At 38.2% G+C, this 12,544-nt stretch overlaps 1 protein-coding gene across 2 annotated transcripts in view; it reads left to right on the top strand.

Moving 5' to 3' along the window:
- The window catches only part of ADAMTSL1 (ADAMTS like 1), a 385,708-nt gene that overhangs the window by 130,174 nt on the left and 242,990 nt on the right, over positions 1-12,544 (top strand). For both annotated transcript variants that reach the window (XM_081066820.1, XM_081066819.1), the window contains exon 5: positions 9,980-10,106. In XM_081066820.1, the coding sequence (XP_080922946.1) occupies positions 9,980-10,106 (127 nt within the window). The remainder of the gene's footprint in view (positions 1-9,979; positions 10,107-12,544) is intronic.

The raw sequence follows: 12,544 nt of genomic DNA, 5'->3' as shown, positions 1-12,544 counted from the left end.
AAATGTGCTGTTCTAAGATGAGAAAGGGCTTAGTGTGTTTGAAGACAACAAGGAGAGTGAACCAGAGGGAGATGAGTTCGGATGGAGAGGTAATTCAGTTAGATGATATAGGAACTTGTGGGCCATTATAAGGACTCTGGTGAATCCAGGAGAAAACTAAGCAGTCCTACCAGTGATGGGTAGACCCAGAGGAGAGAAATGCCATATATAGGGAGGGTCCCTTTGGAAAATCTTTGCCTGGAGGAAAAAGAGGTAATACTTTCACATAATTTGTTTTTCCACATAGGTGGGTACGAGAGTGTAAGTGAGCTACACCTCATCACTTAGCCTAATAACCTGTGGGTATTTACCAGCATTTCCATGACATGTTTCTGTAGCTAATGAACAAAAGTAACTAATTTTGTTTAATGTATTTGCTTGCTTAAAAAAAAAAAAAAAAAAAAAAAAAAAAGCCTACCCGTGAGGATATACTTGCTATACTTGCAAAGATCCCACTTTTTATGGTTTTTTTTTCATTTTTATTAAATTTATTGGAGTGACATTGGTTAGTAAAATTATACAGGTTTCAAGTGTTCATTTCTATGATGCATCATCTATATATTACACTGTCTGTTCACCACCCAGAGCCAGTTCTCCTTCCATCACCATATATGTGAACCAGTTTTCCTTCTTCTACCACCCTACCCCCTTATCCTCTGGTAACCATTAAACTGTTGTCTGTATCTATGAGGTTTTGTTTGTTTGTCTTGTTCATTTGTTGCTTTCAGTTTTATATACTTCATTTGAGTGAAGTCATGTAGTTCTCGACTTTTTCTGTCTGACTTATTTCGCTCAGCATGATAATCAAGATCCATCCATGTTGTTGCAAATGGCAGCGTTTCATTTTTTCTTATGGCTAGTAATATTCCATTGTATATATACACCACATCTTTATCCAATTGTCTATTTTTTTTTTCTTTTTTTTTTTTTTTAATTCATTTATTTATTAGTTTCAGGTGTACAAAACAAGGTAATACTTAGACGTTCATAAATGATGAACGTCCAATTGTCTATTAATATCAAAGGGCATTTTGGTTGTTTCCATGTCTTGGCCACTGTGAATAATGCCGCAATGAGCATAGGGGTACATATATCTTTACGGATAAATGTTTTCAGATTTTGGTGGTAGATACCCAGGAGAGGGATTCCTGGGTTACATAGTAATTCTATTCTTAATTTTTTGAAGAATCTTCATACTGTTTTCCGTAGCGGTTGTTTCAATTTACATCCCCACCAGCAGTGTATGAGGGTTCCTTTTTCTTCACAGCCTCTCCAACACTTGTTATTATTTGTGTTGTTGATGAAAGCCATTCTGACTGGGGTGAGGTGATATCTCACTGTGGTTTTGATTTCCCTAACAGCTTGTGAAGTTGAGCATTTTTTCATATATCTGTTGGCCGTTTGTATGTTTTCTTGGGAGAAGTGTCTGTTCAGGTCCTCGGCCCACTTTTTAATTAGATTGTTTTTGTTGTTGTTTAGATTGTTTTTGTTGTTGTTGTTGAGTTGTACAGGTTCTTTATATTTTTTGTATATTAGCTCTTTGTCGGAGATAGTATTTGCAAAAATCTTCTCCCATTCAATTGGTTGCCTCTTTGTTTTGTGGATGGTTTCTTTTGCTGTGCAGATGCTTTTTAGTTTGATATAGTCCCATTCTTTTATTTCAGCTTTTACTTCCCTTGCCTTTGAAGTCACATTCACAAAATTCTCTCTGAACCCAAAATCCACAAGTTCAGTACCTGTGCTTTCTTCTATGCAATTTACTGTTTCAGGTCTTATGTTTAGGTCTTTGAAGATCCCACTCTTTTCCTGATGCTCAGTCTTAGTACTTAAAGCTGGTTTTGCTTTTGGCAACAAGGTGTGGCTGACAGAAGCATGTTCATCCTCCTTTTCCTTGTCTCTTTACTGACCTTTATCCCCCAAGAGGAACATAATATACCATAGAACTGAGGGATCACTCATCTATGACATAGGCTGGATTCCAAATCCATCAACACGAATTCCTAGTATTGTGATCTTGGACAAGTCATTGAACCTTTCTGAGTCTCGGTTTTATTTTTGTAAAATAGACATAATTTTAGCTAATTTTCAGGGATATTATAAGAATTAACTGAGAAGATACATATTGTACCTAAATTCAGCAAGTGTTTGGAAAACACACATATTATACTTTCCCTTCTCCAGATGGCTTTCCCCTCCTCCATGCCCCTTTGACCTTTAGTCTTAATGATTTTACTCCTTTTCTGTTCTCACCTATTTTGAGGAAATTATCTGATTAAACCCATTCACCCTCGATTGGGACCATGCCTACTACTTATATGTATTCCCTGCAGCACTGTAATAGCCAGCACAATGCCTCATGCTCAGTTGATTTGGTTTAATTTAAGTATAATCAACAACTTCATATGTTAGTCCTCCCAAAGGTATTGGAACAACAAACAAAGGACTACACCAGTGGTTCCCAACTTTTTAACACAAAGGGGTCCTTTATTATGTTTTTCCTACGGGCCTTGTGTATTGGAAGTTTCCATTTACTCAAAACATTGACTGTATTAAGTAATAATTTGTTTCCCATTTTATGACTTAAAGACCTGAGTACAATTAAGAATAAATGCAATAAAGATCAGGATTCAGCTTACTTGTATAATGAGATGGTTGGTGTTTTGGTAACTTTATGTGGTTTTATTGCAGTTAAATATATTTCCATTAGGCTTTTAGAAATACTAAACATAGCTCATGGACCACTATTAGCACCTTTGTGAAAGACCAGGGATTCTATTTTCTCATATTGAAAACCATAATTGAAAAGAAACAAGTGTGTAAAGGAGGAAATTGGGGCCCCCATAGCAAACCATGAGAAGTGTGAGGTATGTATATGCATATGTATGTGAGGGCGGGGCAGGGGGGTAGTCAAGGAGATGCAGAGCAAAGGTTTAGCTGGGGAGTGGTACCTTCCCTATTACTTCCTTTATGTGCTTCCAAGTCACATATACAGATGAAACCATCTGTTCATCCTTGTGCATAGGTCTGTCTCTAAGGGGGGTAATCTTAATACAAATATTCAACCTTGTTATCACTGTTCACCACTGTCATAATAAATGCTGTGTAGCGTATGTGTTCATGGTTTATAGGCATCCAACTATAACTTAGTCAGGAATCTCAAGTTGGAATTGGGCTTTGTTATTTACCAGCTATGTGACCTTGCACAAGTTCTTCATCTTCTCTAAACCTCAGTTTTATAAGCTGTACTTGAAATTATTGAAATCATAAGAGTGTGGTAATCTTAAGAGAAGTATTTGTGGAGAATTGCCTGAAAAATAGCCAATTTGCTTCTCTGTCTCTGGAATGGTAAATTGGTTCAGTCTCCTCACATGACGGCCATACTCCATTGAATTTGACTTCTAGAGCACAGTGTCATAGAGGATCTGGTACCAGATCCTCTGCACCATAAAGTTGCAGTGGCAAAGAGTGCTGCACTTGATTAGCAATGTCTGCTGTGGATCCCAGCCTGGAAAACAGCTGCACATGTGCCATGTTTTTGCCAGCCCAGCTCTAAGTGCTGTAAAGTCTATGCTTAGCTTAACTCAGACCATCACAATATTCTGTGCCTGGATGATTAGTTTTGACTTCCTAAATTTGCTTTTGTCGTATGTTCCCTAACTATTAGAGTTCATCAAAGGTTGTTGAAGAACCAATTCTTTGAAACTCCTTGTGTTTATTTGCTGAGATGTTATTGGCACATTGTTACATGGCATTGTCTTTCAGAAAACTCATAGCAGAACTATGTCTAGGATTTCAGTACTTTGAGTAATTATGGTTCTCCTGAGCCAGTTTGTCATTCATTCGTTATGTAAATATTTATTGAGTATCTACTACAAGGAATGAACTACCCTATACATTTTCTAAAAGATCCAGTTGGGCCGTGACCCTTGTAACGCCTCGTGTTTTCCTATTTTCTAGGAAGCTCACATCTAGGTGACCGCCACTCAGCAAATGTATAGGACTTCACAGTGTGCATTCTGTATAGTTCTCTCATTTCTGGCCTTATCTTTCTTACCGTCATTTTTCTCTTTGTCCCAGTTTTTTTTTTCAAGATTTTATTATGTTGTGTCATATCTATAAGCTATACATCTTTTTTTAATAAGGTAAAGCATAAACAAATCAATATCTAAACTTTTGAAGATAAGGTTGGAAATATACTATCTTCCCTATTAGCGTAAATAGCAAATGATTTATAATGTATGTAAAAACACACTCTTCCCCATAAAGTTCTATCTGAATTAAATAATTGTAAATAAAAGCAGCTGCAATCAGATTTGCAGAGTTTAGTTTTCCATATTTGTCTTTCCCAGTGCTGAAAATAAAGGGATTTAAAAGTTTCTTACCTCATGGTGTTGGACCAAGAAAAGCTTGACATCACTGGCTCAGTATTTAATGCTAGAAATTGAGGTTCTTATGGGAAACCATTTGAAATGTGGCCAGTGTGAGCCCATCTAAGCATGTCAGTCTGGAGCATGGTATCTGCTTATGGGTTGTGTTTATTTACATTCTCCACATTATCCACGTGGTGATCTTTCTCCTGTGGCTCCTAGTGAAGACATTTTATTATACATATTTCAGTGTCTAGAGAGTTTCAGTCTTGTGTTCTGCCTGTTCACTTGCTATCAGCTCTGTAAAGGAAGAAACCCCTATCAGCACATACTGTAGGCCTGATGCCTAAAATCTGCACGACATGCTAAAAGCCCATGAGCCAACTTGGATTGGATGTTACAGTTCTCCTTTTTCGTTTAGCGAGTGTTTTTTCCCCTACATTTAGTAAATCCTTAAGGAGAATGAAGGAAAATCATCGGTTTTCCGTGTGTGTGTTCTACTCAAAAGACGCAGGACTGCTGGTCTGTATGCATGTGTATGTATATCTATGTAGGCAAAAAGCAATCATGTAAGGTAGACAAGCAAAAGTTGATAACCCACTAGTGGTGTTTAAACACCTAAAACATTTTAGAGCATCTCAGTTTTTATGTCACCTGAGACAAAATTTTTGTAAAAAAAGAAAATTCAATACTGTACAGTCATTTTGGATGGGGTGGGGAGAGAGGTGTAGCCAAGCTGACACCTAGTAGCAGAATACTAATAAGCTCCATTAGGGCAAAATATCAGTTAATTTTTTATCCCTTATGAAAAATTTCATGCAGTTGCCAAAGTTATGAGTGGTCATTACCTCACTTTAATGTTTTGTCCAGAATGGGTGGGTCTGGGAACTCAGTGACCTGAGCGCTGCCGTCCTTGACATTTCGCTAATAATGAGCATAGATGCACTTAGGAAATAGTCTCTTAAAAAGTACGGCCTTTTACAGTAATTCTGTTCACGCATCAGGTCAGAGGTTTAGGTTTGGCCTCTAGTTGTCATTCATGGTATGTCTATTTCTCTGTTTACACAGATACAAACACACACACACATATAAACATACACACATATGCACATTTTTGTAGACATCGTCAATGTTGGCAGTCTAAGGTTGCCTATATGTAACCTACATTGAAATTATTAGCAAATCATTATGTTTGGTGTTATGTGTTTCACTAATCCACCAACATCCATTGTATATCTCAGATGTCAGACACTGTGCTACCGAGCAGAATTACGAAGATTAATAAATGGGGTCTCAGTGCATGATCAGGTATGGAGACAGACGTGTTAATAGATTAAACTCAATATAAATTGTAAAACTATTTTAATTGAGTATATATAAAAGAAACCCCCAAATAATAGAAGCTTAAGTACATAAAGGATTTACTCTCTCATGAAAAAGAAGTCAAGATGTAATCAGTTCAAGGAGGGTTCCAGGCTTTTTCTCTTTCTGCTCTGCCATCTTTATTGCAAGGTTTCCAGTCTCAGGATTGTCTGATTCTTCAAGATAGCAACTGGAGCCAACAGGAAGGGGTAAAGGCAGAAAGCAGAAGGGGACTTCCTCAACTAAGTGAGATTGCTTAAGTAGCCTTCCCAGGAGTCCCATACACTTCTACTTTTATTTCAGTAATTACAACGTCGTCACATAGCCAATGAGAATCTATTCTTTTATCTGGCTGTATCGCCACCCGAAATAAAATTGATGCTCTGTTACTGAGAAAAATAGGGAAGATGGATATCGCGTGACAACTGGTAATCTCTGCCACATGTAATTATGAACAAAAGGCTGAGGAAACATGAAGCAACAAATAAGTTAACTCTGGAATGTGGAAAAGACTTTTTGAGGAGGAGACAATTGGGATTTGAAGGATGAATAGGAGTTTGCCAAATAAAGACTTGGGAAAGAAAGTTTTAGGCAGAAATAATAGCACGTGCAAAGACACAGAGGGGTCTGACATTATATCTCCCAAGTAAGCCCATTTCTGTATTCCTCTTTTTTCCTCTGTTATTAATGATTGCCCTTAAAGTAATAGTTTAACTAATTTTTAATTAACCTAACAGTTATTTAAAAATCAACAGATTGAGATATGTCAACAATGATTTTCCTGATGTAACTGCAAATAATTTTCTACTTGGACCAAAATAAGAACATTTTATCTGATGATGAAGTATTCCACATTTTAAAAATAATTGAGTTAGAATATTTTGGCATCTTAAAAAGGAATTGATACAGAGTAGGGGGGAAAGCAATTGTGTCAGGGCGATGTTTGTCTTTTCAATTCTGAAATTAAACAAAGCCAAGTTAGAATTGACTTGGTTCATATCCTGGGGTCCATAAACCTACACTGAGAGCTCTCAGTGGTCTGGCCAAGTTAGTCTTAAAGTATGTCACCTTCCATTTAGCTATTCCTAACATGACTGTTACTTTGGATCTGTGAAGCTGGAGTGTTCTTTTTTTAAAATGGCTTTAGAACCATAAGAAATTTTTAGGATTAAAGAGATTTTCATGATTATCTTCTTTTTGGCTCCTTTAGAGACATCATGGCGCATTAAAATTTTTCCAGAGAAACTTAAATCTTTTGAGAAACCTGAAATTTCTTTCAGAAATATACCTAGTTAGCTTTGAGACACCTGAGAGTGTAAATTCCCATGCCCACTGCCCATCTCGCCCTTCCACAGAGCTGAGTGTCTTATAAAATAAAGGTCATCTCTTTCCAAACCCAAACAACAGTAGAGTCAGTGATTCTTTGAACACTGTCTAAATTAAGATTGCCATGTTTGTTCAAAGGATTCAGCTCTACAAAAGCAATCAGGTAATTTAATCTACTGATTTTGGTTTGGGTGTGGGTTGCCACGTTGATTTTTGCTTACTTTCTAATAAGCTAGTATCTGGGAGATATTTTTTCAGATTTTGAACACTGGAGCACAAAAAAAAAAAGAAAATATTTATCTGTAAAGATATATGTGCTTCAAGGTTCATTGCAGCTTTATTTGCGGTGGCCAAGACATGGAAACAACCTGTGTCCTTCAATAGATGATTGGATAAAGAAGATGTGGTATATATACCTAACGGAATACTATTCTACCGTAAGAAAAAATGAAATAGTGCCATTTGTGACAACATGGATGGATCTTGAGATTATTATGCTAAGTGAAATAAGTCAGACAGAAAAAGTTGAGAACCATATGACTTCACTCGTTTGTGGGATATAAAACTGAAAACAACAAAGGAACAAGACAGATGAAGAAACAAAAACTCATAGACACAGACAATTATTTAGTGGTTACCAGAGGATAAGAGGGGAGGGGGGCAGTAGATGAGGATAAACAGGATCAAATATATGGTGATGGAAGGAGAACGGTGTGGTATGTAGGTGGTGTGTTGCAGAATTGTGCATTTGAAACCTCTGTAACTTTACTAACCACTGTCACCCCAATAAACTTTAATTTAAAAAAAAAGCCAGTATCTAGGCATGATAACATAGTAAACCTCACAGTGACACCTCCCTTGTGTCTAGAGACCTCCGACTCCTTATTTTTCCTTAGGGACATCTTCTCTGGCCTTTCTAACCAGGTCAGCTTCTCCATATTTTATGCTCTCAGAATACCATGTATCTATGTTTTATATCTTGTATCATGACTAGCATTCTGCATTTATTGTGTGTGAGGATTTGAGTCATATGTGCCTTCACCACGACACCCTGTCCCATGAGGGTGGGCCCCTCTGTGCTTAAACTCACCACTGAATTTTGCTCCTCACACAGTGCCTGACTTACCGCAGATGATTGATCACTGTTGGCTGAATGATTAAATGATTTTTCTGTAAACAAATTATTTGTGTACTCCCATTTCACACTGTGCTCAGAATATAAGAGTGAACAAAGAATTGCTCAGCTCGTGTATGGGTCCATGTTGAAAACAATTTTACTGCAGTCATAGACATCGAAGAAGTCTGAAGCCAGCCTGTGCTTGGTTCTGCAGGGACGAAGGTCGGGTGAATTCTGACGTGGCCTCACTGCAGCCTCTGAACATACTGAGGGGCATCGCTATTGCTGTGAAGCAATGGTGAAGACCCCAGTAAACTCCTGGGGGTGAAGCCAGCCCACCTTTGCTCCCCACTTAAGAGCCGGGCACTAGGTTTTCTTGACATCTTTATAGTTCAAAAACTGAGTAACTTTTGAAGAAGTTGGTGCTTTGCTATCTATTTTCTGTATGCTTTTCTTGAAAAAGATACATATTAACACATTTAAAAATATATTATATTTAAAAACACAATACTAAATAATTATATTTTTTCAACCTTTGCCTAAACAGGTGTTTGCAATTATTCAATAAAGGTACTGAAAGGAAAATCGAACCTCAAAGAAAGGTCACCCTAACCACCAGATTTTTGAAACACAGGACGAATTATGGAAACTTTGTGGAGATAAGACTCTTGAAATGTCACTACAGTTCTCTTTTTATTTTGTCCAAGACAGTAGTTGAAATAGTTTGGGAGTGAAATGTCTTTTGATATTAGATCTAACGAGAACTATAGAGGTACAAGAGTATGGTTTGGATTGAATCTTTTTTAGCTTGAACATTGAACAGGAAAGAGTGAAACTACAAATGAGTTTGCCCATATACTTGATAAATGTGTGTGATTTTGTTAAGCCTGACTAGGACTGAGCATAAATATTTTGTTGATTTTAAAACTTGGCTAATTGTGAACTAAGTGACCTTGGCGAGATTCATGACCTCACCTATAAAACGAGGCTATCTTCCATGATTATTGTGAGAGTGAATGAGACATGTGTATTGTGCCTGGTACAGGACAGGGCCACTGCTGCCCGCCGTGTCAACCCTTCTGTTCCACCACACGCACATGCGCTAACTTTGTTTCAGTTGGCTGACTTTGTGATTCTGTTTCTGTTCTTTTAGTCGAAGTGCTAGCTAGGAAAAGAAGTATTCTCATTATCATTCAGCAAGTATTTATGGAAATCCCACAATTTGCCAAGCACTGTGCTAGTGGTTTGGACTACAGCAATGAACCCAAGATACAAAACTCCTACCACATGCTGAGGAGCACCCGGAACATGGAGATTAGTCTTAAACTTGTTCCTGTTACTTCATGTTTGCGTTTGTGTGTGTGTGATTTTGGTGAATCATAATTATTGACAGTGGGAATTATTTTTGAATTAACGTTGTATAACATCAATAGTGCAAGATTTTCCTCTCTCCCTCACCTTCTCACCCTGGCTAACTCCCTCCTCCTCCTTCTCTTTCTCTCTCTCCTCCCTCCTCTCTTTTCTCTTCTCCCCCACCCCCACATTTCTTTCTGTTTGTATATTTGAACTATGAAAAGATCCTTACCCGTGTTGTGTTTTTTTTCCTTAGTCTGATTCCAATTCCAGCTGAATTCTGTCCACTTCATGGGAAGCCTGTTTTGCCCCTCCTTAAGGACAATGGGAGGGTCATTTGGTGGTGATGGGCCTCACAACTCGTCTGTCCTTCAGGGGGCACCTGGTTGAATTACACATCTCTCTTTCTTGTTAGATTGTTGGCTGTGATCACCAGCTGGGAAGCACCGTCAAGGAAGACAACTGTGGAGTTTGCAATGGAGATGGGTCTACCTGCCGGCTGGTCCGAGGGCAGTATAAATCCCAGCTCTCTGCAACCAAACGTAAGACACTACAGAGAGGGGGCAATTGTTGGGCCTTTGGGCTTGTTATTAGCAACTAGGGAATAACACCTCCACCAACATGAAGACAAATCAGAAAAAACTGTGGAAAGATTCAAGTCTCTGCACTGTGGATTGGTGTAGGTGGGGCAAATCAGATCACCCACTACAACCCCAAGGAGGAAACTTTTCCTTTTGAGACACATTAGGAGTAAGCTAGACATTCATCTAGATATACTCTGTGTGCAAGCATGAGCTTGTTTCCCAGCATGAGGACGGACTGTATTCCAGCCCCTACTTGATACACAGTCAGATATACTTGGTGGAATGCAACAGGGAGAGTGGGTGGATCAGGACAAATTCATTCCCACAGTGAAATCACATGACCTTCATTTACAAAATGACCTTTGATCACTGCTAATCACAGGATTTTTTCAGAATAACATTGGCAGTGATTATTGACTTTTGTGTGCTAATCTCTCTATGCCAACACAATAAGTGTATGCTTACTGTACATGTGTGTGCTGGAGACTTTACCTGATCATCTCATTTAGTCATTGTAACAACCTCATAGCAAGGTACTATTTATCTCCATGTTATGAATAAGATAACTGAGGCTCAGACAGGTTATGTGATTTGCACGGAGTCACACAACTATTAAAGTAGCAGAGCCAAGATTTAAGCCCAGAGTCTGATTCCAGAGCCTAAGCACTTACTCGTTCCCCTGGACTGTCTCACCAGGCTGTTCTGTTCCATGGTGGGACATTTGTAAAGCAGTCAGATGGCTCAAGGCAATGCACCTCAGATACCTGCCCAGCCGGGTCCTGCTTGGGTGATGGTATATGGTTTCATAGTGCCTAACCCAACAATGGAGTCACACACCAATCTCGTTCATTTTACAATACACTGTCCTCTGTGACAATCCCGGTTTTAGGTGCTGCAGTAGATACAGAAATCAGACAGCTCTTGTACTCAAGGACATGCATTTTTAGAATAATTTGACCTTGCTTGGCACATTGTTTCCACTTTGCCACTATCCAGAATCCTTCAGTAGATTTTTGATTGAGTATCTCTTTGTACATGTCTCCCCTTGGGAAATAAGAATGAATATTTTTACTGAATGTGGTTTTGTTCTCTTTTCTTGTTGACTAGATGGAGGAAAACAATTGACATATGAGGGGTTTGTGGCTTTAAATGGCTGTGTAGATCAAGAAGAAAGGCAGCATGCACTGGAGAACTATTCCAAGGGGTCAGGGGAAGGCAGCTTGCCCAAAGGACTAGGCTCTGGGGAAGAAGAAATGGCAGGAAAAAAGGCTAGGGACTTTGAAACACATGAAACACTGGAGGTGCCAGCTTAGGAACCCTCCACATTCTAACACCCCTGCAGGCAGTGAAAAAACAAAACAACAAGAAAAGCAAAAACAAAAACAAAACCTCCAGCAGAGAGAATGAATAATGAAGTGAGTTAGACATTGATACAGTACATTCAGGGAAGATGTTTTTTTCTTTGGTCATGTGTTGGTAGGATTTTCTGTAAGATGAAAGTTAAAGAATTTCGAGGATGGAAACCGGAGAAGGATCGAAGGATAGAGCACACCATATTTTGCTGTGTATAATGCGCTTCTGTGTATAATGCGCACCCACATTTTTAGCCCAAACTGCCAGGGGGAAAAACTCTTCCTTTTGATTTTTTAATTCAAGTTTTTGTTTGTTTACATTTAGTCACTTGTTTTCTGCATTATAAAGGAATTTTAGCATTTATTTTTTAACATATTATGATACAAGTAATTTTATGTAACAAATAATTTAAAAACACAAGAACAGACACAAGGTACAAGAAATTTTATGTACGGGTAACACGTTTACCACATTTACGCATCATAGAAGGCCAAGAACTCTTCGTTGTTGCAAGTTCATTGTAAGTTCAACAAAACCGATTATCATATTCCAGGGTATTATTTTGCATACAGATATCATTATTGATTTCTAGAGTTACACTTTTAACTCATAAGCATAAATAAGAGAATTAAAAATATTGATATAGATACGGAATTAGTCCTACCCATGTATAATGCTCAGCCTTATTTTTCCCTCACAAATTTGGGCAAAAACGTGTGCATTATACACGCAAAATATGGTAATTCTTTTGTAAATTTCTGAAATCATAGTGAGATATTTGGGAAAAAGTTACCTTTTAAAAGTTATTTTTATAGAACTCTTTAAGGAATACCACGGTAGGAGAGTTAAGATCTTTTTACTTATTGGTGTCAAAAAGCTGATTTACTGCTCATTTATCTAAGAATCTAGAAATTTCTGTTAGGCACCAAAAAAAGAGATGGCAGGCATGTGTGCTGTACCTGCTGTATAGCACCTTCTGAGTGCATGCTTTTCATGGCGGGAATCCTTCCTTTATTCCCGCTCATGTCCCCCACCTTCCCCTC

This window comes from Rhinolophus hipposideros (assembly GCF_964194185.1).
Source record: "Rhinolophus hipposideros genome assembly, chromosome: 11".
Classification (NCBI taxonomy): domain Eukaryota; kingdom Metazoa; phylum Chordata; class Mammalia; order Chiroptera; family Rhinolophidae; genus Rhinolophus; species Rhinolophus hipposideros.
This window is presented reverse-complemented; position numbering and strand designations above follow the sequence as displayed.